At 38.6% G+C, this 26185-nt stretch overlaps 1 protein-coding gene across 1 annotated transcript in view; it reads left to right on the plus strand.

Moving 5' to 3' along the window:
• CLINT1 (clathrin interactor 1) overlaps window positions 1-26185 on the plus strand; it is a 48507-nt gene that overhangs the window by 1220 nt on the left and 21102 nt on the right. Inside the window, exons 2-4 of the mRNA XM_032196796.1 lie at window positions 23599-23703; window positions 24335-24431; window positions 25886-25994. Of these exons, the coding sequence (XP_032052687.1) occupies window positions 23599-23703; window positions 24335-24431; window positions 25886-25994 (311 nt within the window). The remainder of the gene's footprint in view (window positions 1-23598; window positions 23704-24334; window positions 24432-25885; window positions 25995-26185) is intronic.

The following is a 26185-nucleotide window of genomic DNA, read 5'->3' on the forward strand; positions in this document are numbered from 1 at the left end:
AAAGGGTAAGTCTTTCAAAACTGAGGTTCCGTTCTGAACTTTTTAAAAACTTCTGTTTCTCCAAACAGTTCTTAAACTGACCTGCTCTCTACAAAAGCTTTAAAGGCAGCAAACTGAGGAGAAATGGCAGCTTATTCATCATAATCAGGTGTTTTGCTTAGGATGCTCTGTACCAGACTGAGGCTTTTCCAGGCCAGGACTTCTCTTGAGGAAGTGGCTTACTTTTTTTTTCTCCTGTTATCAGCTTCCTGCCAAAAAAGCTGGTTGTTGCTAAAGTAGAATGGTAATTGTAATAATGTGACATTGTAGAGATAGGAGAACCCAAATAGGCCCACCTTGAGTTCTAGGATTTAAAAGGACACCTCCAGAGAACATGAAGTTTTGCCTGTGTACTTTTATTTATGTAGTGTTAATGATCAGTGTAACACTGCCACTGTAATTAAAACGTTTACTTCTAAGGATATTTTGTAAGTTATTAAGTCAAACTGTGTATCAAAATCTGTACTGGAAAAGACATTCAATTTTCAAACCAAGTGCAGGAAGTGAGTATTTCAGATAAAATGTTTTTTGAATAAACTTCAATTTTAGGGAATAACATTATTCAAATAAAACAGATCGTGTATTTAAAGGGGGGAGGGAGGAGGGAAGTGCGGTGCCTGGAGAGTAAACAGTATTTAGAGACATCAAAATCAATAGTCCCATTGTGTGCAGTGCAGATCTGTCATAATGTCTTCTGTCTTAAGTCCACAACTCACAAAACTCTCTACAGAGACTAGGTAATGCTGTCCGCCTCATAAATAACTGCTGATGCTGTGGCAGGAACATACTGAACTTTAATTAGAATGTCTCTTTCCTTAAAAAAGGAATATGTTTATATGGGGTTTTTGAAAAATGGGCTAGTAGCCTGAAATTTTGCTGCCGCAAACCAAGATCTTTGCGGTGCATGTTAGCTCTACGCCTTGGTTCCACATTCAGCTGTTACGTTTCATCTTAGTATTTATTTCAACTTGCTCGTCTGTCTCTTAGCTTTACTTGGTCTTCAGTGGCTGAGAGCTTGCTTAGGTCAGAGATCTCAAGTTGGAGGACTCGTATGAAACATTTGTCAGTGTTTCAAAGTTCAGTAAGCCACAATGCACAATTAAGCTACTATTAATTTTGGTCCATGACTGCTTCCTACTTAAACAAAAAATACTTAAAAATGGTAAATAGACTATTAAACTTCTTGATAGCTTAAACCTAAAAATTAGAACCTAGAATTACCTTTGTAATTCAATTACAAAAAGCACTTTCTGAAAGCTCAAAAGTATGGATCCACATCCTCTTGTGCATAAAACAGTTATTTTTGATAGTGAATGGTGGTCCTACTATATTTGAAATTCAGACTATGATAGAGCATTAGGCTTACTGTTCTAAGATGTGACAAGATGCTTTGAGTCTTGTTCTCCTGTTTGCAGTGTAACAATTCTTAGGTTCTAGTATAAGTCCACCCTCTTCAGTTTTATGTGGCTTGATTAGCTATGATCAAGCAGTAATGCTTCCTATCTAATTGGGAGTTGTGAAGAAGTTTGAGGCTTAAACCAAATAACTAATAAAGCTTCTCTGTGCCCAGTAAAACTTGCTTGTCCTAAGTTTTATTCTAAATAAATGCCAACCTTTTTCCACTCTCCAGTTTCTTCCCAGGTGCTGCAACGTGCACAAGAATTATTCAAGTGTGTGGAGTTACATTGAGTTTGTCTGGTTAGCTTGCAGTTTAGATGGTGCAGATCTAAACTTTACTTCTTTTAGAATAAGCTATGTTACAGATTATTATGTGATTAAATTAACTTTAAAGGCAGTTTTTCAGTTTTTTCAAGTGTTCACTTGTATGAGTATCCTCCCCAGTAGATCAAAGCTGAACTGGAAAGCAAACTGCACAAATGCAGCCCGCCTTGATCGATTCGCTCCCTCTGTAACTGTAAACTCAGTTCAAATGACAGGTTTCTGATGGCTCAATAAAAGTCCAGGGTGGTGCTTGATGTAAAATTAGTGAGTCAGGTAGCAGTCTGAGTCACTGCTGAGGTTATGTAGTAGAGTTTGATGAATTCTGTGGTGTCGTGGACTTGGGCTGTTTGCGGTGGAAATGTGCAGCCGTTGTAGCCCGAATGCCGTATGCAGAAGGCAGCCAGTTTTTTCTGACCTAATAAGCTGCATACCAACATCTGCGCTCTGCCATATTAAGAAGCACACAGCACATACTTTACATAGCTGGTAGGAGCATGAGCTCTAAGAATATTTTACATGTGGGAAGTATGCTGGCCACCAGCTATCCCGCTGCTCTGTTGCGTGATGGGTTCTGCAGCTTTATCTCAGATGGATAATGTTACCCTGGATGTTCTGCTGCTCCTATGGCACCGGGTTCAGGTTACCTCCTTCCTGCTCTGAACAGCACTGTGGCTGTGATGCAGCTTTGGGTAAGTCTTAATAGGAACTGCTTGTGAGCTGTGTGAGGCTTAGGACCTGTGGCCTGGCCAGTACTGTGTAGAAGCAGCTTACCCTAGAAATGTTAATTTTTTCAGTGCTTTGGTAATCCAACCAGCAAAGGCGTGACCAGGTATCTCCCTAGTGTGTGTAAATATCTGTACTGTCAAAGGGAGCTGCAGTCACTGAGATCTAATTCTGAAGCCCTGGGTATGGAAATACCGAGTATTACGCAACTTGGCAACTTCCTTTTTTAATCTTGTTAGACAAGTGTGTGCTGTGTTTTGTGGTCCTGGTAAATTTTCTAGGGGAGTTTTGTAAAGAAAGCTCTGTGGAATTTTCAAAAGAAATCAAGGTATATCAAGGAACCCTTTTAAAACAACTTTTTAGCTTGGCAGGAGCAGGAAGGTCTTAGCTTCACCTCGAGGCCAAGTTTGAAAGATGGGCCACCATGTTTGTCTCTAACTTTCTTGAATTCCTTTTTCTCCCCTGTGAGTGGAGAAAGGGAAACTTCACTCCCACTTTTAAAAAGGTTAGAAAGGAAGACCTTTGGAACTGGACTTCTTAGAAATAATGTTCCTCTGTTAGTAGAGATGTGATTGTAACTTAATATTTTTTCTAACTAGTTTCTGTCACAGGCAGGTAGGACATGCAGTAGACAGGATGAAAAACCTTTTGTTCCTTGAGATTAGATTGTTGCTTGTGTCACGATGTGATTTTACAGCCACTTTCTCTGAAGTTTCTTTATCGTTCTTAGCTTTTGTTAAATGCATGACCCTAGAATGAGAGCTAATTTTAAGCACCTTCCACACACCAAAAGGTGAGAAACAGTCTAAAAATTTGGTGAAGGTGATAGATCTGTATAATCCAGATGTTCATTGGAATTTGTTAAGGAGGTGAGAATGTTGTCACTGGGTTTTTTGAGCTTCTTGGATATATATTTAAGGAAAGAGTCTGAATTTCTTGGCAGTGTTAGGAACGTGATAGCTGCCACCCTTCTGATTTCATTATTTCATTTTTTTTTTCCATCTCTCCCTTCTAGTTGAGTTGTTTGTCCCCATCACAGAGTCCTAACTGCTTTGCAGTTACTGCTCTTAGCCACACCTTGCTCGTGGCAGAGCAGGAATGTGATGGCACTCCCTCCTGTTGCAGGGTGGGAGTGGAAGTGTTACGGAGCTATGTTTTCATACATTTTGCAAGCCTGACAAATTGCCCAAGTATAATATTGTAAACTGTCTTTAAACGGAGAGTAAATTGTCTTGCTTAAAACTAATTGCAATGTTTGTACAGATACTAAATACTTGAAGCATTTATAACCCTTGAATTTGTAGAGGTAGGCACTAGGGTCCTCTACTGCTTGTTCTGATGTTACGTCTTTGTTAGGATCTTTAACGCAAGTGGAAAAGGAAGGGCTGAAGGAGCTGCTGTCATCAGCTCCAGAACAGCAGGCTAGGGGAAAAGTTCTGCTAGTTAATGAGCAGCGTGTTTTCCTTAGTGCTTCTAATTGTACAAGTTGGAAAAAGAAGGGTAAAAATCTTGGTAAAATAGAGTGAATTACTGCTTTGATATTCATTGCAGTTCTTAGCTGTTGTAGCCTAAAGCGGTGCAAATAAATTAGGCATTGTGCTTCAGCTGAGGAGCAGAGGTTTCTGGATTACTCCTGCTTCACAGATAAGGAAAACTAAAAGGGTAGCTGCGTCAAACTAACAGTGAGCTGATAATGGTATAAACTCTGGATTTGCTGAGTCCCAGTCTCATGCTGCTGTCTGCTGGCTCATGTTATGTCTGCATTATACTTTATTAGCGTGGTAGTTGTATAAATACCAGTAAGTTACCTTACAATCACATGCCTTACAGTCAACTCTATAGTATGATTGTATTTCACCAATACATAAGAAGGATCCTACTTATTTTCAACTTGGGCAGGGTTAAATCCTCTTGCCTAACTACTTTCCTTTTTCCAATGTGCCCATAATTGTTCTTGTTTACAGGTAACTTTATTATGGTCCGTGGATTTGTCCACATAGACTATTGAGCTCTCCCGTAATCAAGTACTGTTGGCTGGTTTAGTAATAGCAGGTATTATGGTAAATGATCTGTCATATGATATAGCCAGTGCAAGGGTAAATAATTGTCTAACACTAGTCCATTGCTATCTGACCTTCCTGTAAACTCCTTTGCTCCAGTTCCAGGATCATTTACTTTTCTTTACACTTGAGAATTATTTTGGTTTGCATAAGCAAGGTCTTGAGAGCAGTGAACGCTTTCATTGTTTTATGTAAGGGACAGTTAACCCTCCCTGCATGAGTTATCCTCCTATTGCTGCTTAAGAGATGTCCTGCTGATAACTGCTTTAAGAACAGCATTTAGTGTCATTATTGCAAGCAAGGTGATGATTATTATCTCCAGCCCCATAAGGACTTGTCCTCTGCCCAGTTACCAGAGAGAGAGAGAGAAGTCTTGGAAATGCAGAGGAAGATCATGTTTAATATCTTCTGGCTCTGCATCAGTGTGTGGCTGTGCCTGCCAAGTGGTTGTCATAGCACTTCGTTCTTAGGGCTTTCCTCCTTCCTTTAAAAATGTACAAAACCCGTTACTGCTTTTTACAAACAAGGAATAAAAATAGTTGTAGTCTTTGGGCCATGTAATTTAGTATTGGTGATAAGCATCTCTGAAAGTGGCACGCTCCGTTATCTCATGTACATAGATATGTCATTCTGCTTGAATATTCAATTAGTGGAGTAATCAAAAGTAAGCAAGTACTACAAGCTGAAGTATGTACTAAGAGTTAGCAGAAGGTAACTCTCAGAAGGTAACTGTGATCAAATACAAAGGATTGATGAATAACCTGCTCCTTAAAGCAAGGCCATTGTTCAAATGCAGCCTTGCCCTTCCTCACCCCCTGGAAGGTAACAGCCCATAGTGTTGTTCCCTAATGCTAGGTAAGGGGTCAGCCTTCTGTGCTTTTAGGGAATCTAAATGGTGTGTACGTGCTTAAGAACTTCTGTGTACTTGAAGTATTTATAAAACATAATTTTGCATCACCTTTCTAGAAATAAAGCTAAGCTTCTGCTTGGTACACAAGTGAAGCTAGGCAAAGGTAAAGCCTTACCTACCTCACTGTGCAATTACAGTCAAAAGGATGGAGGTGCTCAGCTCAGTTCTTTGCTAACATCTCTTGCTCGTGTTGCCAGTTAGTATGTTATGCTTTTGATTTGCATATTTATTTTTATCCAGGGTACTTCCAAAGCACGGTGTAAACATGGAATACACCACAGCCTGCTTTCATCAGGCTTGCCTATCAGAGGGTGTAAGGTCAGCATTGCAGTGGGCCTAAAAGGCAATTTTGAAGTTTTGATCTGGTTCTTGTATCTCACATGTGCGTCCCTTTATTTCAAGTTTTAAATATGTTTCTGTATTTATGTAAGAATGGTAAGGTTCTGTAAAAACAGAAAGACGAGATGCTGGAGAATGAGTGAGACATTGCCTTGAAGGCTGGTAGTTCAGGACTCAGCCATGTGGTGTTTTTAAGGGCTGTGTGCATGCTTCTTTGTGGAATTCTTGGGATTTTCCTCATTGGTTTATTCTTGAGTTTGGGACACAGTTTGTTCACAAGTCATGGTACAAGATGTCCCACTTGAAACTGGAGAACTCATCTTTAACATGACCTGTTGCTTTAAGTACGTTGCAAATATTTACATGCACTTGATGTGGAACTTCAACTTCCAAATTACTGCTGTTTGTTCTGAACTAATGTTAAGGGAACATTTTAAAAGAAAAAGGTGGAAAGAGGAAGGTAGAGAGCCTAAACTGAGACTCATTGACCTTGGGAAGAAGGAGCACAGCTACCCCCTTTAATTTGTTAGTCTCTTTTCCATCTCTTACAATGTGCTTGATCTTCCTGACATGGGTCCAGTTATAGACAAGCACTGGTAGCTGCTGTTGTTTCTCAGTTTAGAGCATGAGATTTTTTTCTTACATGTTCCATTTGGAATAGACAGCTGGAATATAGCTAGAACTTGCTTCTGTAGTCTCTTCAGAAAGGGTAATGGTGTAGGTGAACTTAACTTGTTCTTAATAGAAAAGACCCTTTATTCTGCTTCTCTGAAAAATAAGACCCAATTCAGGCTTGGGTGTGGTTTATTTTTTAGCCTACATGTGTTGTTCAGCTGTGGTTATATGAAGCTGTTACAGGCTGGTGGTTCACTTTTCAGAAAGCTGTGTAGTCTGTGGTTTCCTGAATATTTTTTTGGGGTAGGTGTTAGGAAAAAGTATTCATTACTTATTTACTCCTGCATGTTGTGCCGTGTCAAGTATAGTGGTTTGGGTTGCTGTGCAATGAACTGGTTAGAGAAACCGTTCTGATTAGAAACTTTCTCTCTCACAGAAGGACTTTTTAGGTTGTTTCTAAGTTAGATGAGTTCCCTAGACTCGTTTGCTGTACAAATGTTTGTGTGGCACGTCTGAAGAAGCAGTATTGAGGTGGGAGGGAAGACAAAACAGTTTAAAGCAGTTTAAGCGGAGGGCATAGGAACACATGGCAGAGTGTGTTCAACTCTCCTTGTGGTTGCCCTGATGTCTCCAACACTGTCAGCACTACAGCAAATTATGAAAACACTGTATAAGCCATGAAATCTTAGGTTGTAGTTTCACAGTGTAAGCGTAGGCTGATGGTAAAAGAGGTTTCACAGCCTTCTGTCTGCATGGGCTGCTGGCACCAGCACGCTTTCTGCTTGATCAGAGAATATGTTTTTCAGGCTAACCAGTTGTTTTTGCCAACTTAATTCTCCACTGGATCAGTTCCCTGGTATAGCTAACTCCATGGTCACGCAAATATTTGTACTGGCATAAAGGAAGGAATGGTATCTGGGTAAGAATGAGTGGCTAGAGGTGAAGGAGGACAAGGTGCAGGTTTAGTGCTTGAGCTGCACCCTTAGGATGCAATTCCCCAGGCAGGTGGGGTAATCCTTCCACTAAAAGAGAGCGTCCCACTTTTATACCTGGCCATTTCTAGTCCTTGGGTTCTGTGTGCTGCTATCGTAGTTCAGAATTTGCTTACATTAACTTGTTGATAGAGCTTAAAAAACCACAGACACAAAACCACCACCTTTTATGGCTAGTAACTGGTTTGGCAGGGTGCTGCATAAGCAGCTGCTTGTGGCACTACAAGTGCTCGTGTTGATAGGGGAAAGGACAGGAAGATAGGCAGGGACCTTTTTTGTTGATAATGCACTTTCAGGTTACCTGATTTAAATAATTTTGGAAACTGAGCTATTAGTGGTTTGTTACCCACAAAACTGCTCCAAAAGATGACACTTAAGTTCCAAGTTGAAATTTCTTAGGGTTGTTGATCTATATGTTGTGTATCACTAATCTTCCCAAGTTTGTGTCGCTGCTGTGCTGGGGGATGTGTGTCGTGGTTTGGCTTTGCTCTCAGGCCCCAGTTTGTGAAAGAGGATATGAACTGAAATAGGCAGATGTCTTGTATGGTCCTGCTTTGGATCATTCCATCTGGAAGATCTTCATGCAGGAGAGATGCTTTCATTATGAGTTTAAAGTGCAGCTAATTATATTAGAAATACCAGTGGCATATATTTGTTACAGAGTGGTAAGAGTGATGTTCTTCGTAGACTTTAAATTACATCCTCTTGGATGTGTTTGATTTACCTTTTAAAATCAAACTGAAGTGACAACATCAACTTTAGTGTGGATTTGTGTGTTCTAAGGGAACTACCTCAAAGCTGTTGTACGCTCCCTTCTTCTCTTCCAGTTGGTGTCCTATCCTAACTGGTTAAGTATTGACTGCACACTTAATAGATATTACCTGGTTCATTTGGGATACAAATAGAAATATTAGTGTCTATTCAACTTGTTTAATGAGACTGACCTGCATTTTAAAAATCTGTTGTAGTAGTAATGAGACCCACTGGGACTTGGGGAGCATGGCTCTTGTTTGCTTGGTCTGTACTCATCACAACAAATGTTTTTCTTGTTGGTTGCTGTCCCCGTGCTCTCCAGCTGTTCAGAAGCATTCTACATACATACAGCCTAATCTGTTTCTTCTCAAGCCATAATTTTGTGTTAAGTGAAGAGATGCATCAGTACATCTACTTGTGCTTCTTGGGAGGTGTATGTTGTGTCTTCTGTGAGACTATTCACTTGAAGGTTCCTTTAAGTCCATTTTGAATGTAGAGAAGAAAAGGGTTTTTGCTAGCCTTAGATAACTTTACAGTTGCTCTGGGTAGGTGCTTGCTTCTGAAAAATAAATGTTGTTCCTGTTAGTATACATCCATCAGTAAAAGTGACAGCATTCATTAAAGTATCAACTCTAATTATTCCTCTTTTATTATTTAATTATTTTAACTGTTTGTCTGTATGATCATGCAAAGAGAGGTGGGGAAATACCCTCCCTTCAGAGGTGTTTATTGTCTAAATGATTTGACGGCTGGGATGTAACTTCTCTCTCCTTGCTACCAAATTGATGTTTGTGTTTCTTGAGACAGCTTGAAGACTTAGTGCTAATAGATTTCTAATTAGAAAGTAGGTTCTCTTAGCCTTTAAACTGCCAGTGTTTGGCTTTTGTTAATTAAAGTAACTGTAACTTAAGTATGTAACTGCAGATACTAGAATTTTATGATCTTGTAATCTTACTATTAGTGAGTTGAATAAATTGTTCCTGTATTGAACCATAGTGAAATTGGTTTGTTGCAAGTAGCTTGTTCAGTTTGAAGTTATCATCTGGATATGGGCAGGAACTAGAAACTGGAGCTTCAAGGCAAAAGAAACGGCTCTTGTTACCTTTTTAGGATATAAGAGTTATTTGATCTCCTGGAGGAACCAGTTTAACAAATGATACCTATGAAAGGAGAGGAAACACTATTATCCTCCACAAATAAGCATGGCTTGGCATTTTGAAAGTTAATTTGTCTGTAATTTGCGAGACTCATTCCACAAAAGAACATTTGCTTTGGGTAAAAACGCATATTTGTGAATTTGTGGGATTTTAGTTTGCCAAGCTTCCCTTTTTATGTAATGTGAGATGCTAATTTGAAAATTTTAATGAAATACTGAATGCTAATACTAGAACACTGACTTCTTAATATTTCACTTATTCTGGATGGTGTGTTCTCATTGCTGCTGCCCATTTCATTTTGGATGTCCTGCAGGGAATAGCTGTAGAAGGGCACTCAGCCGTTAGCTATTAGCCACTGTTTCCTTATGGGTTAAGTTCCTTTGTCCAGCTGCTTAATGCAATAACAGAAGGTTTTCTGCTTTGTAACCTGCCTTCACAGGAAAATGGAATGGCAAAATAAAATAGGTGCCAAGCTATAGAATCCTACAAGACACAGAAAATAATCATAAAACCTGACAGGATAAGAGGTAACGGGCACAAACTAAAACAAATGAAATTCCTATGTGCAAGAAAATGCTTTTTTAAATTATTTTTTACTGTGAGGGTTGCCAAATCCTGGATGGAGCAGGTGTCATGAAGAGTGTGGAGTTTCCGTCCTTGGTGTATTTCAGAACCTGAGAGGAGAAGGCCCTGGGCAACCTGCTCCTGCTGCCCCTGCCTGGGCAGGATGGCTGCCCTGGGGGACCATGAGCTCCTGTCCAACCTTGGCTGTTCTCAGAGCCCGACTTGGCTCCCTGAAGTGGTAAGAGCTGTCCTTATGGAGCACTGAAACAGAGATCAATTAGAATATCTTCTCAGTCCCCTTTTATACAACAGCCCTGTGTGTCCCAACACTCAGGTTTTGGAAAAAAATCATTTCAGTGCTTCTGCCAGTGGAAGAAGCATGAGTGACAAGGTGCATTGTGCAACTCTTCTCTAATATCTTGTTAGTGTTTTGTGTGCTGTGAGCCTCACCTATACTTCTCGTGTCAGTTGAACTATTTTGATGTGCTTTTGGCTATATATGACGTGCTTGCTCCATGTAATAAAATATTAGATGGGCAGTTCTGGGGAAATTGCTGATTGCCAGCTCTGGTTGTCAGCAGAACCTGTTATAATTATGCTAAATTAACTTGATCAGGAGATGCCAACTGGCTTAATTTCATAAGAGGAGGGCCTCAAGCTGGTGAAGGGGAAAAAATAGTTCTTATGAGCGTAAGGTAAGAGATGGGCATCTGATGCGAAGGGTATTTGTCTCCTAAAAGAGTTCAGGAAACTGAAGAATAAGGTGGTAAACCTTGACTATTTGCCTTTCAGAAATTTTTGGGTAAGTCTTCCTGTCAGTGTCCCATTTTAAAACTGTGTGGTTAGCAGGCCTCTGTTCTAGGCCAAGCACAAAATAAGCAAGGCTGAATGAACGAACAGCATGCTGAAGAAACTTTTCCAGATCAAATTAACAAGCTGTGTCAACCAGTCAGAACTCCTGTGAAACTGAAATTTCGGGACTAATGGTATGAGTGCAGAGCAAGAATGTCTTATGTTGAGAACGGTGCATATTTAGGTGATTGGCGACTGGTTTATCAATCAGCTAGTTGGCAAGACAAAAGCAGTAAGCCTGAACTCGATCCTGAAACATGTTAGTTCTGGTTCATGTTATTACTAATAGAGCCACTCTGCAATAATGAGCATAGTTTACTTAAGTCTCTTCATGAGCAAAAGAATAATTAAAACATAAGTTGTCTATTTTTTGTGAGTTGTTAGAAAGCACTCTTCCACTTTATTCAGTTTCAAAAAAAAAAAAAAAAACAACACACAACAAACACTAAGCTTTCAAGGTGTTCCTAAGAATGGAGTCCTTGTAGCTGATATGGATATAAAAATTATGTAGGTGGCTCATAGTTGGCAGGATGGTCACCCCTTCTCAATGATGCTGCAAAAGATACAGCGTTGCGAAAGAGAAGGATCAAGGAAATAATGAATAGCAAAAATACGTTTCAGGAAACTGAAATGTCCACTTGAGGAAAGACTGAAGTGCAGAGCTGCTGATCGTTCCCATGTGAAACCACAACTGAGGCATTTGAGCACGTTTTCAAAGAGGCATTCAACCTAATTCAAAGCAAATTGGACGCAAGTCTGAGAAAGCCTTTAGGGCTACTACATGCTGAAGGAGGACTGGAAGAAGGCAAAAACATTGGGGCAAAAATTAATGTTTTTTTCCTGCTCTCTATAAACTGTTGGAGGCTGGCAGTGTATTCAGCAGAATTATTACTGCGTATTTGCTCTACAGTTTTACACATTATAATGGGCATCTTTTGACAGTCTTGGGGATTAGGATGCTGACCAGGTTGCCCTTGCACAGCCCTGCTTAGGTTAAAGTATGAAGTACTCACTGGGAGACAGTGAAGTCTTAATTCCTCTGTAAGTCTTAAGATGTTGAATTTCTTGTTATGTGTTAGCAAGATATGAGGTACAGGGAAAGGCTTAGATTTTTAAGAGCTTCCTTCCTAGGAAAAGGGAGATACACTTGCATTTCAATGTCTCCAGGAGTAATTGGCGTTGATTGTGTTCCTCTGCCTGTGGTAGAGTCAAGAAAAATGTTCTTGGATCCAGACGTACTGCATGGAGTCTTACTTCAGGTCGGCGTCACCCTTAAATTCTCTGACAAATGTAATGGTCTGTTTGGGATTGGATTTCAGCATTGGATGTGAAAGGAAATGCTGCAGCTACATCGAGCTATTGAGTGTGGCAGGTCCTGTAGCGCTCCACTTCACGGCACAATTCTTGCTTTCAGCCTCAAGTAGTGAGTAAGCAGCAGACTGTAAGGAACCAGTTTTGAGACGAGAAGCTGATAAGCAATTTTGTAGTGACATACGCATTCAGTTCCTGGTTTTATTTTCATCAAAAAAGGTCTGAAATTGGAGGTTGCGGTTTGTTTATTGTTGTTTTTTTGGAAACACCGCCAACTATAGAATTAATTCTGGACTATTTTAGAAATAAGATCAGTAAATGATAATGTGAGTCATTTTAGAGAAACAAAGATCAAGACAGTTGAGACTAATCTTTTCCTCTGCTACTGAATATCTCCTGCATAGCAAATTTCACTGAAAGACATGAATAATTGAAGGAAAACTGCTTATTAGCCTGTAATTTGATAACTTTGTATAAACTGTTGCCGCCTCCTTCCCTGTCTTCCAGTCCAGAAAGTGCAGTGCAGCTTCTGCATGTCTTAAGACATCTTCCAGGACACAAGGCTTTATTAAAACACTAGCTGCAGGTGTTCTTGTTCAGTTGCTTTACCAGCTGCTTAGACCATGCTTCCAGTTTGTGAGGTGTGTGTCTCAGGCTTTCTAATACAACATTAATACTTTGCTACATCATAGGTGAAGTACAAAGCAGTACGAAGTTATAGCTCTATAGGTGATGGCAGAAGGGAACCACACGCCATTCAGATCTAGTCTGGGTGTCGGGACAGTGTAACCAGCATTGTAAAAGCAGGGTGAGTTGGCAGCGTGTGGTTCATGTGTAGGTGGGATGCTCTTGTCACGTCCTGACTCCTGTCTCCAATTGCCTCAAGCCTAAGGGAAAGGGAGAGGCGTTGGCAGAAGGCAGGGCTCTGGGGCAGGCTGGAGGCAGCAAGGGGAACGCTCTCAGAGCTGGGCTCAGGTCTGGCAAACTCACCTGCTCCTTGCCAGGGGAGCTGAGATGAGAAGAGCATTCAACAGGTGCTTGCTGTTGGCTTAGGTTTGTATGGCAAAAATACAGGGGTGCGTGTGTTGTTGCAGTGCCAAAGTGATTATATATAGCAGCAGAGAATGAGCAGTGTGTGTTGGAAGCTTTAATGGCACTGTTTAAATTTTAATTGGCCCTCCCTAGTGGAACACCTAGCTTGTGTTTAGAGTAATACTTAATTTGCAATAAATTTTGGAATTAGGGCAGTATTTTAATGGTACTCAGCCTGCAATGAAGGGAGTATCTAAAACTACGAGGTTCATTAAGCATGGTCCTAAGGGGGGAGTAGGGGCTGGTTTTTGGCAATATTGAAGTCTGCATTATTGCATATGTATTCTTCTGTCCACACCAAATATTCTGTAAGTTGACAGATACTCAAACCTTTAAGTAAGGAAAGCTGGGATTATTTAGAAGTCGGTGTGATTGGCAACACTAAACAGCTCTGCATCATTGGGAGGTGGAGAAATTACCAGGCAGTATTCCCTGCTTTTCAGGGTGAAAACTTTTGACTGTAACTCTTAAGCTAATGTATCTCAAGTGCGTCTAGCTGCAAGAGTTTTCCTTGACCACTTTGCTTACCGTAAGCTAACAACTGTTGTGTGCTCTTCATGGTGTCAGAGGACTCTTAATAGGAATGCTTTGGTGAGAACGTTTCACATGAGCAGTTGTGAATAGCTCAGAATTGCAGAAGCTTTCCAGGTGAAGTTGGGCTTATCAAAAGTTGTATCTTTTGGGGGCTATATTAAAACATTAGTGGTACACAGCTCTTTTGACACTGAAAATTAATAATTTTTTTTGGGGGGGGAAGTAGGAGGCAAATGGTTGTGTAATGACCTCTACTTAACGTAAGACATTTGGGGAGAGTCGTAGGAAGTTACTGGTAGTTTTGCTTTTACTCTTTTTCCCTTCTTTCTCCTCCATCCGAAGATCACTCAAGTTTGTTAGGGTCAAGCAGAGGAAGTCTGAGGTACATGAGTTCCAAGGTTTACTGTTCCTGCTTTTTGAATGCAACTACAACTGGACTATACTCAGAGAGCTTCTGGATTTATTAGAGTGTGTCCAGAGGAGAGCCACAAGGATGCTCAGAGGCTGGACATCTCTCCTATGGACACAGGCTGAGGGAGCTGGTGGTGTTCAGCCTGGAGAAGGAAAGGCTCTGGGGAGACTTTACAAACACACTTTAAAACTACCACATACTTGGTTGCCTCATGCTTCCAACATCTGTTTTTTAAAAAAATAAATAAAGAATACAGCAAGCTGTAATTGGGTACCTTCTGCAGGGTGCTTCAGCAATGTGTGATGGTCGTTTCTGTAACTGACAAAGCTTCCGAGTTCTCTAACAGGATTCAATTTAATTCTTAAAGTCACTGTCTTTTTTTTTTTTTTTTTTTGGAAGTGTGTATGTGTGGTGGATTTGGGTTATCTTGTTTACTTGGTACTCTTTTGTGATTCGAAGTTGTAAGGCACAGGAAATAGCTTTATAGTTCCTTCCTCCCACAAGTCGTAATTCACTTGTGGCCATCAGGATGTTTTTCTTGGCTTATCTCTTTCTGTGCAGTTTGCCTTGCACATCTGCCACATAAATTATGAAACTTAACTTGAAAAGCTGGAAATGTATTTTAGATCCTACTGTAGTGTAATGAAGATGGTATCAGTGGTCAGAAAGAGCATAATTGCAGCTTGTGTTGAAGGTCTGTAATAATATCCAGTATTCGTGTACTGAACTGTCTGGTGTCATATTTGGAATGCTTCAGAGGAGTGGTTTAAAAAGTAACTTAAATGGTCAAGTATCATCTAATGTTGAGCTGTTACCTCTGTGTAACCTGAGGTATTTCACCAGGCATTTCAGCAGATGGGTGCCCATCTGTTTCTTCGTTGAGTGCGGACTGCTGCCTTCATATTTGTTATCCATATGTTTCATCTGTAAGGCTCTAAATCTAAGCTGCATGTTTTATAACAAAAGTGACATTACTGGCAGGAACAAAATGAAAATGCGTTAAGTTCATTGCATGTTTTTTAGTTCATCTTCACCAAGCAGAGACAGAGATGCTGGTTGAGATTTACTATCCAAATTCACTGAGGGAAAGGGCAGTGCCATCTTTATTTTGAGGTTATTTAATATTTTTTTCTCTGAATAATTGTTAGTAACACTAGGTACATAACTTGCAGAACGTCCAATAAGCTGTGTTGGAAAAGAGGTGGATAAATGTCTTGTCTTCTGCCCTCTGCCTGTGCATATTGAGCTTTCTGATGCAGGGACATAGTGAACAGGTCAAAGCCCGTGAACTCTGGTGCTGAAATGCATCTTTGTTTCAGTTTGCTGTAAATACTGAAAGTTTCTTGATTGCTGATCCAAACTTGGGTTTCAACTTAAATTTGTCAGAGTTTGGTGGAAGAGATGCTAGCAGAAATGTAGTTAATGCAGTCTGCCTTTTTACGGGGTGCTCGCTGCATGGTGTGCTGGCCCCTAGTGGTTTGGGAGGCAGTGCTGTGAGGATCACTTTTTTAGTATTACCACTTCATGTGTTCTACTAAAAGTGTTTCATGCCCAGATGGATAAGTATTCAATAATATTTTTAAATTGAAAAATGAAAATGCTTCTTGGAACTAATTCACAATTTAATAAATGCCAAGATTCCCACACCTGGGTGTAGGGAGGACTTACTCAGATGAGTTTTTATGGTCTCTTATTTTACTGTGTATTCTAAGTAGTTGAAGTTAACTTAAGAACATGCTTTAAGACTGGATCAATTAATACCAAAATAACTTTTTTAACATTCTCAGAAAGCTTTTCATGACTTTCTACTTTTACTGTACAGGAACCTTTTAATCTAGATACTAAAAATAGTTTAGATGCGTGACTCACAGGTGAAGGCTGGATGGGGATAAGAAGGTTTGTTCCCTTCCCTCCAAAGGCTGCCTCTTAAATGCCTCTGTGCCTGTGGATGGGGCTTTACAAGGTAACTGAGTATTGTGAAAATGTTACTAGGGATTTGCCTCATCTCTTTGAATTTTTAATGCTCACTTTGCTCATATCACTTTCATAGTGCATCCTTAAAAAAACAAAACAAAACAAAAAAACAATATGGATGCTGCTGTCTGAAGCACCTAAAAGTTAAGCTGTTATAAATGTGTATATATAATAGCATTTAAATACATATATTTGCATTAAGTTTTCAGCCCCTGTACAGTTCCACGGGAAATCTGAAAATAAATTGCTGCTCCTCTCTTTGGGTAGTGTTACCAAAATAAGCACTTTCTATTAGATGAACAATTGCCAGTGGGTCCTTATCTGGTCTTGTAGTGGGAGCCTGCTAGCCTTTCGGCTGAAAGTGGAACGGACAACCCAACAGGTTAGGAGGAAATAAGCTGCTGAAGACAAAGGCAGCAATTCAACTGTAGCAGCAGAGCTCAGTCTCCAGACATGAGTTACTGCTGGCTTTGTTCAGAGGCTTATGTTGAAATCGCCACCGTGCTTGTAATAAACCATCCGGGTGAGAAAGTACTCCTCTTCTTATGTACCACACCATAAAAATCATGGCAATATTTAGATGGAGATGACATAGCTGGGTCACTTACTAAGAATGAACATACCCCAAATGAATCAGATTCAAAACAAACATTCCTTACTGTAATTTAAGGATTTCTTAACTATTTAATTTTCAAATGACATCTGTTTTGAATGGGCAGTGCAATGTACTTATTTTTAATTCCAAGAAGGATAGCATAGAGCTATTTAAATGTATTCTTACTGGGTTTGGGAATGTAGATTTCGGAAACTGTTACTGTAATATTCTCATTTGCTATGTCACCAAGTGAGGTGAGCAGCTTTTATTTGGAGTCAGCCTGGTCTGCTTTGGACCAAACCTGAAGTTCACCTTGCTTTACTCACTAGAGAAGTTACAGGAAACCTGCAGAAGACTTAAAAATACAGAAGCTGCTAACAGAATTACAGAAATACTGAGATTAAAGTGTTGTTGTATGAGACTGCCTATTAAAAGGCCAATGCAGCTAAACATTATTCTTTAAAGAACAAATCATGCGGTGTTTGGTTTGGCACGGGAATAATTCAAGGTTAAAACTTGTTTCTTGCAATACTTTGTTACCATGCTAGGTAGTGCTGTACAGCAACAGCTTGTGTTGCCCTCTGTTCATCCAGACACTTTACCTCCAAGAGACAAATTTTTCTTTAAAAGATGTAGGTTCTTTGGTGTTGCTGTTCTGTTTGAATAGCATTAGTGTTCAAACTGTATGTATGATAGGCATATGTGTGTGTGCAGGAATTGTTTTCTTCCATATTTAGGCTTTAAACACACATTTGCAGAATGGTGTCTCACTGGAAACTGTTAATGGTGGTAAAATGGAGAAAGTTTCTCATCTCAGCTTCTAGTATTTTAGTGTTCCCAGTTGTAAAATTAAAAAAGGAAAACAGAAGGTCCATAATCCAGTGATGTCCTTGGAGTAATAGTTAAAGGCATAATATTATGCACATAGGAGTCCCATGTATACATGATATTGTAATTGGTTTGAAATATACATTGAAAAAAAATTTTAACTGTGTAACCAGGTTTCTTGTTCCTGCTGCTGGGTCCCCCAGCACAGTGGGCAGCTTCCCAGAGGTTTGAGAAGTGTTTCTAATTAGCCTTACCCTGTCCAATCCAATACCTTTATCATTACTATAAAGAAACTGTTGTAATACAGCCTCTCTGTGACTTCTGTTTATCTTAGTTTTCATGAGATTAGACATGGCATTTCACAAATCTTCTGTGGATCCGATGTCCAGAATTGTACTTGTCCTCGGTGACACCACCCACATCAATAGCAACTCTAATCCTAATGGAGCTTTTAATGGAGTGGTCTGACTCTCGCCCCAGGGCATATTCAAGGCTTTTAAGTTTGAGACAGAAACATTGACTAAGATCTGTAAGGCTTTCTGATTCCTTAATATGTATTAAAGTAAGTTCCATTCTAAATGGATGGATATACTGTTCCTTCATTACACGTTATATATAAATACCTTCTTTTCTCATGGTGCTCCTTGTTTTCTCTATTACAGGTTTCCTATGCAAATGCTATTTAAAGATTCCTGCATGTTTAAGACTGATGCTCCTAGAGCATTGAATGTTAAACTTTAATTTAGGTGTCATTTGGAGCTCTGAAATTCTGCAAGATGTAGCTATCTACTCCTATCCTGATGAACGTGATTATCTTGTTCAAAAGAACGTAACTTCCAGAATGTAGCAGTGAACTGTAAGCTTCCTTCACGAGCTGTGATTCCATGCACTTGAATGTATTGGCAGGGTGATGAGGGGAACAGAATGATGCTGACCATGGAAAAAAAAACTCTGGAAGATACAGGAAGTGCTGGGGATGGAAATACCTAATTGTACGAAGACTGGGCACTGAGCTTTTTGCATGTAATCTCCTAACCGAGATGTTGAATCAAGTGAATGAAGACAAAAATTGTAGTGCCTTCATTCTTCAGCAGGATTTGCTGAAAGTGTATAGACAGCATTGTTATAAAATGTTTGTTATCTTGAGGATTAACGTTGTGGTTTGGTGGTTAATTTTAAAGTGTAGTTTAGGTGAGAAAACAGATTTGATTCTCTGCATCTAACTTTTCAGGCTTGAATTCGTCCCCACTCCTGAGGCAGCTTCTACTTATTACTGACTGTGTTCGGAGCCTTGTGTTTCCACATATATTTACAAAGTATTCTTTATTCAAGGGGTATAAAATAGAGAGACAGTCTTTTTGGTGTGGAATCAGCAATTACTGATGTGGAATAACAATTTCAGGCACAACAAAATTTCCAGTCAGAAGCTGCTACTAGTTAGCATCACTTATAACATACTGTACAAATAAAATCTCACCTAACTGAGCTGTCCTCAGTTACTGTATGTGCATCTGTAGAGCCACAAGGTGTTTGTTCTCTGAATGAGGAAAGAACTCTACTTTGGAACAAACCCTGAATTCATAATGTTTTGGTTGTATTTGTATTTAAAAAATAAACAATGATTTTGCCTTCCTGTTGATAAAGATTTTTTTCTCTTAGCATGGAAAAAGAAAACTTTGTTTTTTAGCACTTATTTTGTGGCATTTCATGCAAAAACACGGAAGAAGTGCTGATACCTTACTAAGAGTAGAGTACACCTCTTCCTTACAACACTGTCCCTCTGAGCATTCATCAATTGTTTCCTAGATGACTTTGTAAGGTGAGAAGCCTTCACGGAGTACCAAATGCAGGTACTGGAGCTTTACACTGGATTACGTTGAAATCAAGCATAAAGTTTTCCGCAGATACACTTAAACACTTACTGGAGTTTGTGCCCATATCATGGGTTATGTTCCCTATCCATTGATATCATGAGGGGGAGACCCCCTTACAGTATATACCTTTTGTCTGTCATCCTGGGGAGTGTCCCTTCCCGCTGTGAGGCTTTGTGGTCGAGTAGGGCATCCTGAAGCTATATTTCATTTACACGTGTCAACGAATATTGCCCAGAGGATAATCTCAGGCCTGTAGTATTTTTATTGTATTAGGACTAAAAGCTGAAGAGCTTTTCAGACCCTTGCAAGTGTAAAGGTTGAAGCAGCAGATACTTATTTTTGATGGACCTCATTAGTTTCTCTATTCTCCTTAGTTTTCAGGTTTACTACAGAATTTCTTGTTCTTCTTGCTTGTCAGCTTACCATCCCTAACATCAATTAAGCTTTATTTTTATCTCAAATTATACATTTGAAGTATGTGCAAAACTTTGTCTCAAACGTCACAACCCTTTCTTCTCTCCTTGCTTTTTTTTCCCCTATTTGTAGCATACTATAGGATAGACCTGGATCAGGAGATAACAGTTTTATCTCCGTTTGCAAATCTCACAGTGTAACTTAAAACAAAATTTGGAGTCATTTAGAAAACAAAATTTGGAATCATTTAGCAAGCTTTTGAATCCTTTGAGTTTTTCCTTTGGAAAATGCAGGCAAAATTTGTGCAAAGTATTTTTTTAAAAAATGTTTTATCTATTGTATGTCTTACACTTTTAACATACTTTAAAACTGATAAAACATATGCAAAACTTTCAACTATATTTGCCTATTTCTTTGAAGAAGTGTGTGTCTTACTCTCTAATGCAGTCAGATGATCAAAAATTTATAGCTCTTCTCCACTGGCTTTTCACTGGCATTGTGCATTTATTCCCGTGGAGGCCTTCAGTCTCAGACTTGTGTTACCTATTCACTGTTACAATCATTCAATCATTTGTAGATGTAAACCTTTAAAGTTGATTGTTCTTATGTAAGAAACTTTAAAACTAACACTTTGGTCGCCATCACCACACTTGTTTCGTTGAGATGTGACAGTACTCTTGGCTTTTCAGAGCTGGCTTTTGTAAGAAGCAACACTGAAATAATAGAGAGTAAAAATTATCTGCTGACACCACTCTGTGGTTTAGATTTAAATATAGCACACAACCATAATAATTAAATATATGGATTAGACTTAAATATAACACAAGCAGAAAAGAATGCACTAGCTTGTAACATTAATGTCAACCCACTTGTTTATTTGATAGTCTTTATTTTGGATGTAACTCTCAAACTCCACTTCATGCATTCAATATCTTTGACATTAACAGTTTTGTAAATGTGCTTGGTACAAGAGTCCAGTTGTGCCTCAATTAACACTTCGGGGTAAATCTGAATGTAGCCTTGTAGGGTGTTTGAAACACTGACAGCCACAATGCTCTTGTCACTTCTGCCTGTTGTATATCCATCCATCTGCTTGTGAAGCAGGCTGGGTCCATGCAATCCAGCACGATTCCCTGGAAGCTGCCCAGTATAAACTAATCAGCGAGCCCCCCCTGGTGTCTGAAAGTGTCCTCGGATATTAAATTTATATCAATCACAGGAAGTCTTGGCAATCAAGCTAGTCACTTTTTCCCTTCACATCTGGACATAAATTATTTTTTTGTTGCAAAGGTCACAGGAATCATGGGTAGGGCATGGAATGAGGGCCATAGAAAACATGGGAAAGGAAGAATAAAACTATATTTCCACCTTTTTAGAAGTGGTTATTTTTAAGTGACCTGGAACGATGCCAAACTATACAACTTTTTTTTTTCCTTCTTGAAGTTTACATTTGTTGCTGAATTAAATGTGGCTTAAAGATGCTTTGTTTTGGAATGCTTTGTGCCTCTTACATCTCATCGTGACATTTATAAAAAAGCTTTCTCCTAGTTGCTGAGAACAATAACTTCACTGCAGAATGGCTTTAGGAGTTTATTTCCCTATTTAGTCAGTTTTAACTGCACTTTTTTCTTTTTTTTTTTTTTTTGGCATTACTTAATTTCCCCTTCCATTCCCCCTCTAAACCCTGATGCCGCTTTAGCCGTGCAGCACCAAGCACTTCCATAGCTAATGTTGGCTTTTTTTTTTTTTAACATAAGTTTGCATCTTTCATGCATTTTCCAGCATTAATGCTTTACTCTACGAAATGAAGGAAATACTTAACTTTATGCTCTCCCACCCACCCCCAGCTCCCCATCAAGTCTCAAACAAGCGCTTAAGGAGGGGTTATAAAAACAAACAGAACCTTTCCCTTCAGCTCACTGCCTTTCCTCGCTTTGGACAAGGGAACCAGTGTGCTGAAAGCCACGCAGCTCTGAAGCCTGTGGCTTTGCGTTGTGTTGCTTTGTTTGTTTGTTTTTTAAATCTTTTTAAAGTTCCATGCGTATGGGAAATAAAGGTGGTATTAGTTCACGTTTGTGTGGATGGTAAAGAAAATGTCAAAACCAGAAGCTTGAGGCACGTTTACCATAAATGAATTTGTAAAACCCCTAATTGCTGTTGTCCATACCTACTGCTGTTTTCCTGCATGCTTTTTTAAGTATAGATGGGTTCTGTTAGCTTGCTGATTATTTATTCAGTCATGTAGCTTACATTCTCTTTAGACACGAAGTTGAATAAAATCATACATCAGAATCTGACAGCAGGAATTCTCATGCTGAGAATCCAAGACTGAATCCAGGAATTTTATTCTGTTTTAACAATTACCTTCTGTGTCCCCTTCTGGACTTAGGGGATCTCATTCTTGTTTCTGCTCCCTGTTCCAAACCTTGGCTGTCTTTACGCCAAATAAAATTCAATGGGCCAACTCCTACAAGGACAGAGGGATGACTGTTAAGCATCTTCATTTTTTTTCTTCTAGTTCCTTCAGGTTCAGAGGAGTTCTTAAGTAACGAACACCTTCTCAACATAATATTATAAAATCATTTTATTCCTGCTACGGTTAATCAATTTGACTGCTCAATATGCAGACTACGCTATAAAGTCATCTTGCAGCATTTTTAGCTTCTGAAACCAGTTGCATGATGTGCTTTAACAATTAACTAAATTTTAAAATTTTGATTCAATAGGTGTAAACATGGAATTTGGAACTTATTTCAGATACACTGCAAAGGGTGCAAGAAAAAGAGGCTACTAGGTTTCCTTTTGGAAGCTTCATTACTATCATGTGTTATTTCACAGTGCCAAATACGTGTGAACAAGGATTCACTTCTGTTGATAGATTATCCCATAGCTGGAGTGCTGTTTCTCAAATGCTCTCTGTTTGAATGACATTTTAGGCAAATGCGTGGGGCCTGCTCACTCACTTCAACAGATAGGGAAAGTCACCATGACATTGAATATATTTTGACACTTTTAGGGGCACAGGGGATGTTGCTGGGATCATAGCTGAATGTTACCACTTACAATCTCAGATTCATTAAAAAAAAAAAAAAAAAAAACAATTTTAAGTTATATTTCAATTTTGTATTACATTTACAAACGGAAAGCAGTTTTTAAAAATACGTTTTTGTGAACTCAGGGGTTGCTTGAACTCCTTGTAGTATTTGCATTGCTTTAATCATAACACTGGGTGCACTGCAGACTTTCTTCCTTTATTTTCCCTTGAATAACTTTAAGCTAGAAAACACACTTGCTAGTGAATTTTATTTTCCTTACTTTAGACTTTTGAAGCATGGGGTGCTGTGTTGTTGGTTTCTTTAGTGGTAGTATTTTTAATAACACCTGTTTGGTACTGATATTTTTGAGTGTCTCATAGTGTTCATCATTCAAAAAAAAAATGCAGTTGACTGAGTCTAACTCAGCTTCTTGCAGATAAACACATCGTACAAAGCTGCAAGTGAACCGTCTCTAGCCAGGGAGTCTATCAGCTTTGACTGTAGTAGTTCTATTTGGATTTTCATTTGACCAAAAGCCATTTTTACTGGACTGAATCTAGCTGTAATGTAATCCATAGTTTCTCATCTGTATTCTCGAAGACTAATGGAATATTAAAACCTTAAAGATAACATAAATGTGTTGTATAGTGTCCTCAGGGTAACTTCTGCACTAAAGATGTTTTCTTTCCCACCCTGTAGAGGTATCTCATTAAGGTACCCACTAGTGTCATTATTAAGTTTTCATGTATTTCTCAGTTTTGATGCTAATCTTTGTGTGTGTTAATTTTTTTCTTCCTTTGCAGCACCAATGTGGTTATGAATTATTCAGAAATAGAGTCTAAGGTTCGAGAAGCAACCAATGACGATCCATGGGGACCTTCGGGGCAACTCATGGGAGAGATTGCCAAGTAAGTGATAATTTGAGTCAGTGAAAGAAAGAAAGGTACATTTTATAGAGGAAAGTGAAATTTGCTGCTAAATCAACTCTGCATTATGCTGACTGGTAATGCTGGAAAAGTTGCTGTAAATAAAGTCTTTAAAAAAAAATCTTTTTAAATGCCTCATAACATACTGGAAACTGTCAAGCAGAAAATGTAATCAAAGTATTTTTGAAATTCTTTAAGTATGTAGCCTCGTAATTCTCTCAACATATCTGATTTTTTTAGGATGTTTATTTTCATGCTGCTTTTTCTGTGATGCTCTAAATAACAGGTCATTCTCCTTTTTTATATTTTTTCTGCCAAAATGAGTTTGGAAGTCATGTTTGACCAGTTGCTGTGGTTAAGGTGTTTTTCTTTAGAAAATAAGTTCTTTTACTGTCTCAGACTCTCTCAAGAGTATTTTTCTGTTGTAGTGCTGGTATGTAAACTACTTCTATATGAGTAACAAACAGGGATAGTTTTTTTGCTATCAATGCTGTCAAACTTGTATGGGTTTAGATCAAGCCTGCCATCTACTGTCAGCCCTGAGTCTTAACAAGCTATTATGGCAAGCCACCAAGAATAAAATTTCTTTATTCCTTTTGTTTAATTTTTGTAGGGCTACATTTATGTACGAACAGTTTCCAGAACTTATGAACATGCTTTGGACTCGTATGCTGAAAGACAATAAAAAGAACTGGAGGAGAGTTTATAAGGTGTGTATTTACGTGAACTTAGAAGTGTGTAGGACTTCGTATTGGTCTACAAAGGATGTAATGTTTGATGCTAGTATAATGTTCTGATACAGTATCTTGTTTAGATACTGCTATATCACCTTTTCCACTAGCAACCTATAATTTATTTCCTAACTCCTTCATTAACGATCTTAATGAAATCAAAGATGTCTTTCAAGTACTGTATAAGGAAAAACATATCTGATTTTAGAAATGTTCTCAGATGCTGCTTAATAGAGCAATTATATTTTGCTGATATTCTCATACCAGAGTAGCATTCGCATTTTTAATCTACCCAAATGTGTTGTTGAGTGCTCCAAGAGAAGTAGATGACAGTTTTTGAAGGAGCTCAAGAATAACTGAAATAAGATCAGAAACTAATCTTAATTTTATAACAAATACTGATTCTAAAAATTGTGGTTTTGCTTTGAGTGGACCAAATTTTCTTGCAGATCTTATCATATGAGTGTGTTATGTCCTACTTGCATTTTGGAAGTAAAACTGAAAATCATTTGCATTTTTCTTGTCTTTGGCTAATTAGCATGGTATGGAAACTTTTTGCTTAAGATAATCATGCTGCACTTAAAGTGGTGTGTTGAATGTTCACTGAATTATGCAAATATAACCTCATTTTTTAGAATTGATGTATTAGACTAGCTTATTTTGTTGATGCCAAAGTTGTAACAAGACAGAATTAATTCTAAGGCATGGCTTGTGCTTTTCACAGGTGCTTGATGTTTTGTATTCATAGTAATTGTTTTCCCTGAAGTACAATATAAATTAATATTTAATGCTATCGCACATAACTACTTAATGTTATAAAGACTGTGTGGAATTGCTTATCAGGTTGTGATAGGTTGAAATATAATGATTTTAGCTGTAAAAGGCACTACTTTGGATAAAGTGCGTTATTTTTTTTCCAGATAGAAAGCCTAAATTTAAAAAACCGCAATTAAAGTACTATTTAAACTTCATTTATATTGTAACTTGCTTATATTTGTCCTGAAATGCAGTTTTGTATATCCATTGCAACCTGCATAAGACTTCTTATTTTTGTAGGAGTTGCTTTTTGGTAAAAACTGACAGAAATTGTGAACAAGAGAGGCAAAAGAAAATGTGTCATTTCACACAGTTAATTTGTTCTCTTAAGCTTCTGCTGCTGTGTTTTAAAACAATTAGTAGTTGATGAAGGCAACTACTTGTCATTTGGTAACAACAAATTACAGTTTACAAAATGCAGTTCTGATGTCCTGAAGAGCATTGTGGAAGGGGGGATATTTTTTCATAGGTGAACCCATAAAATAAGCATTATTTAAGAGGGGAGAGTCTTATTACTTAATTTGGGGGTGTGGGGGCAGGTTTGGTTTTCTATTGCTTTTTTAAAAAAAGGTAGAGCTTTTGTTCATGCAATCATAAGGTGCTTTGTATTTTTATAGTCTTTGCTGCTCCTAGCTTACCTCATAAGGAATGGATCAGAGCGTGTTGTTACAAGTGCCAGAGAACACATTTATGATTTGCGATCCCTGGAAAATTACCACTTTGTAGGTGAGCAATAGAAAAATCTTATAAGCAAATTAAAACAGTAGTTGGAGTTGTCAGTCACCTGAACCAGCTTAGAAGCTTCCCCAGTCTAATTAGAATGTGACTGTTGCCAGTTGTGTGAAGAGTGCAGAATCCAAGACGTGGGACCCTAGAGTATTAATTAGTGAAGACAAGAACTTGCAGAAAAGACTGGC

Source organism: Aythya fuligula, chromosome 14 (genome assembly GCF_009819795.1).
Source record: "Aythya fuligula isolate bAytFul2 chromosome 14, bAytFul2.pri, whole genome shotgun sequence".
Lineage (NCBI taxonomy): Eukaryota > Metazoa > Chordata > Aves > Anseriformes > Anatidae > Aythya > Aythya fuligula.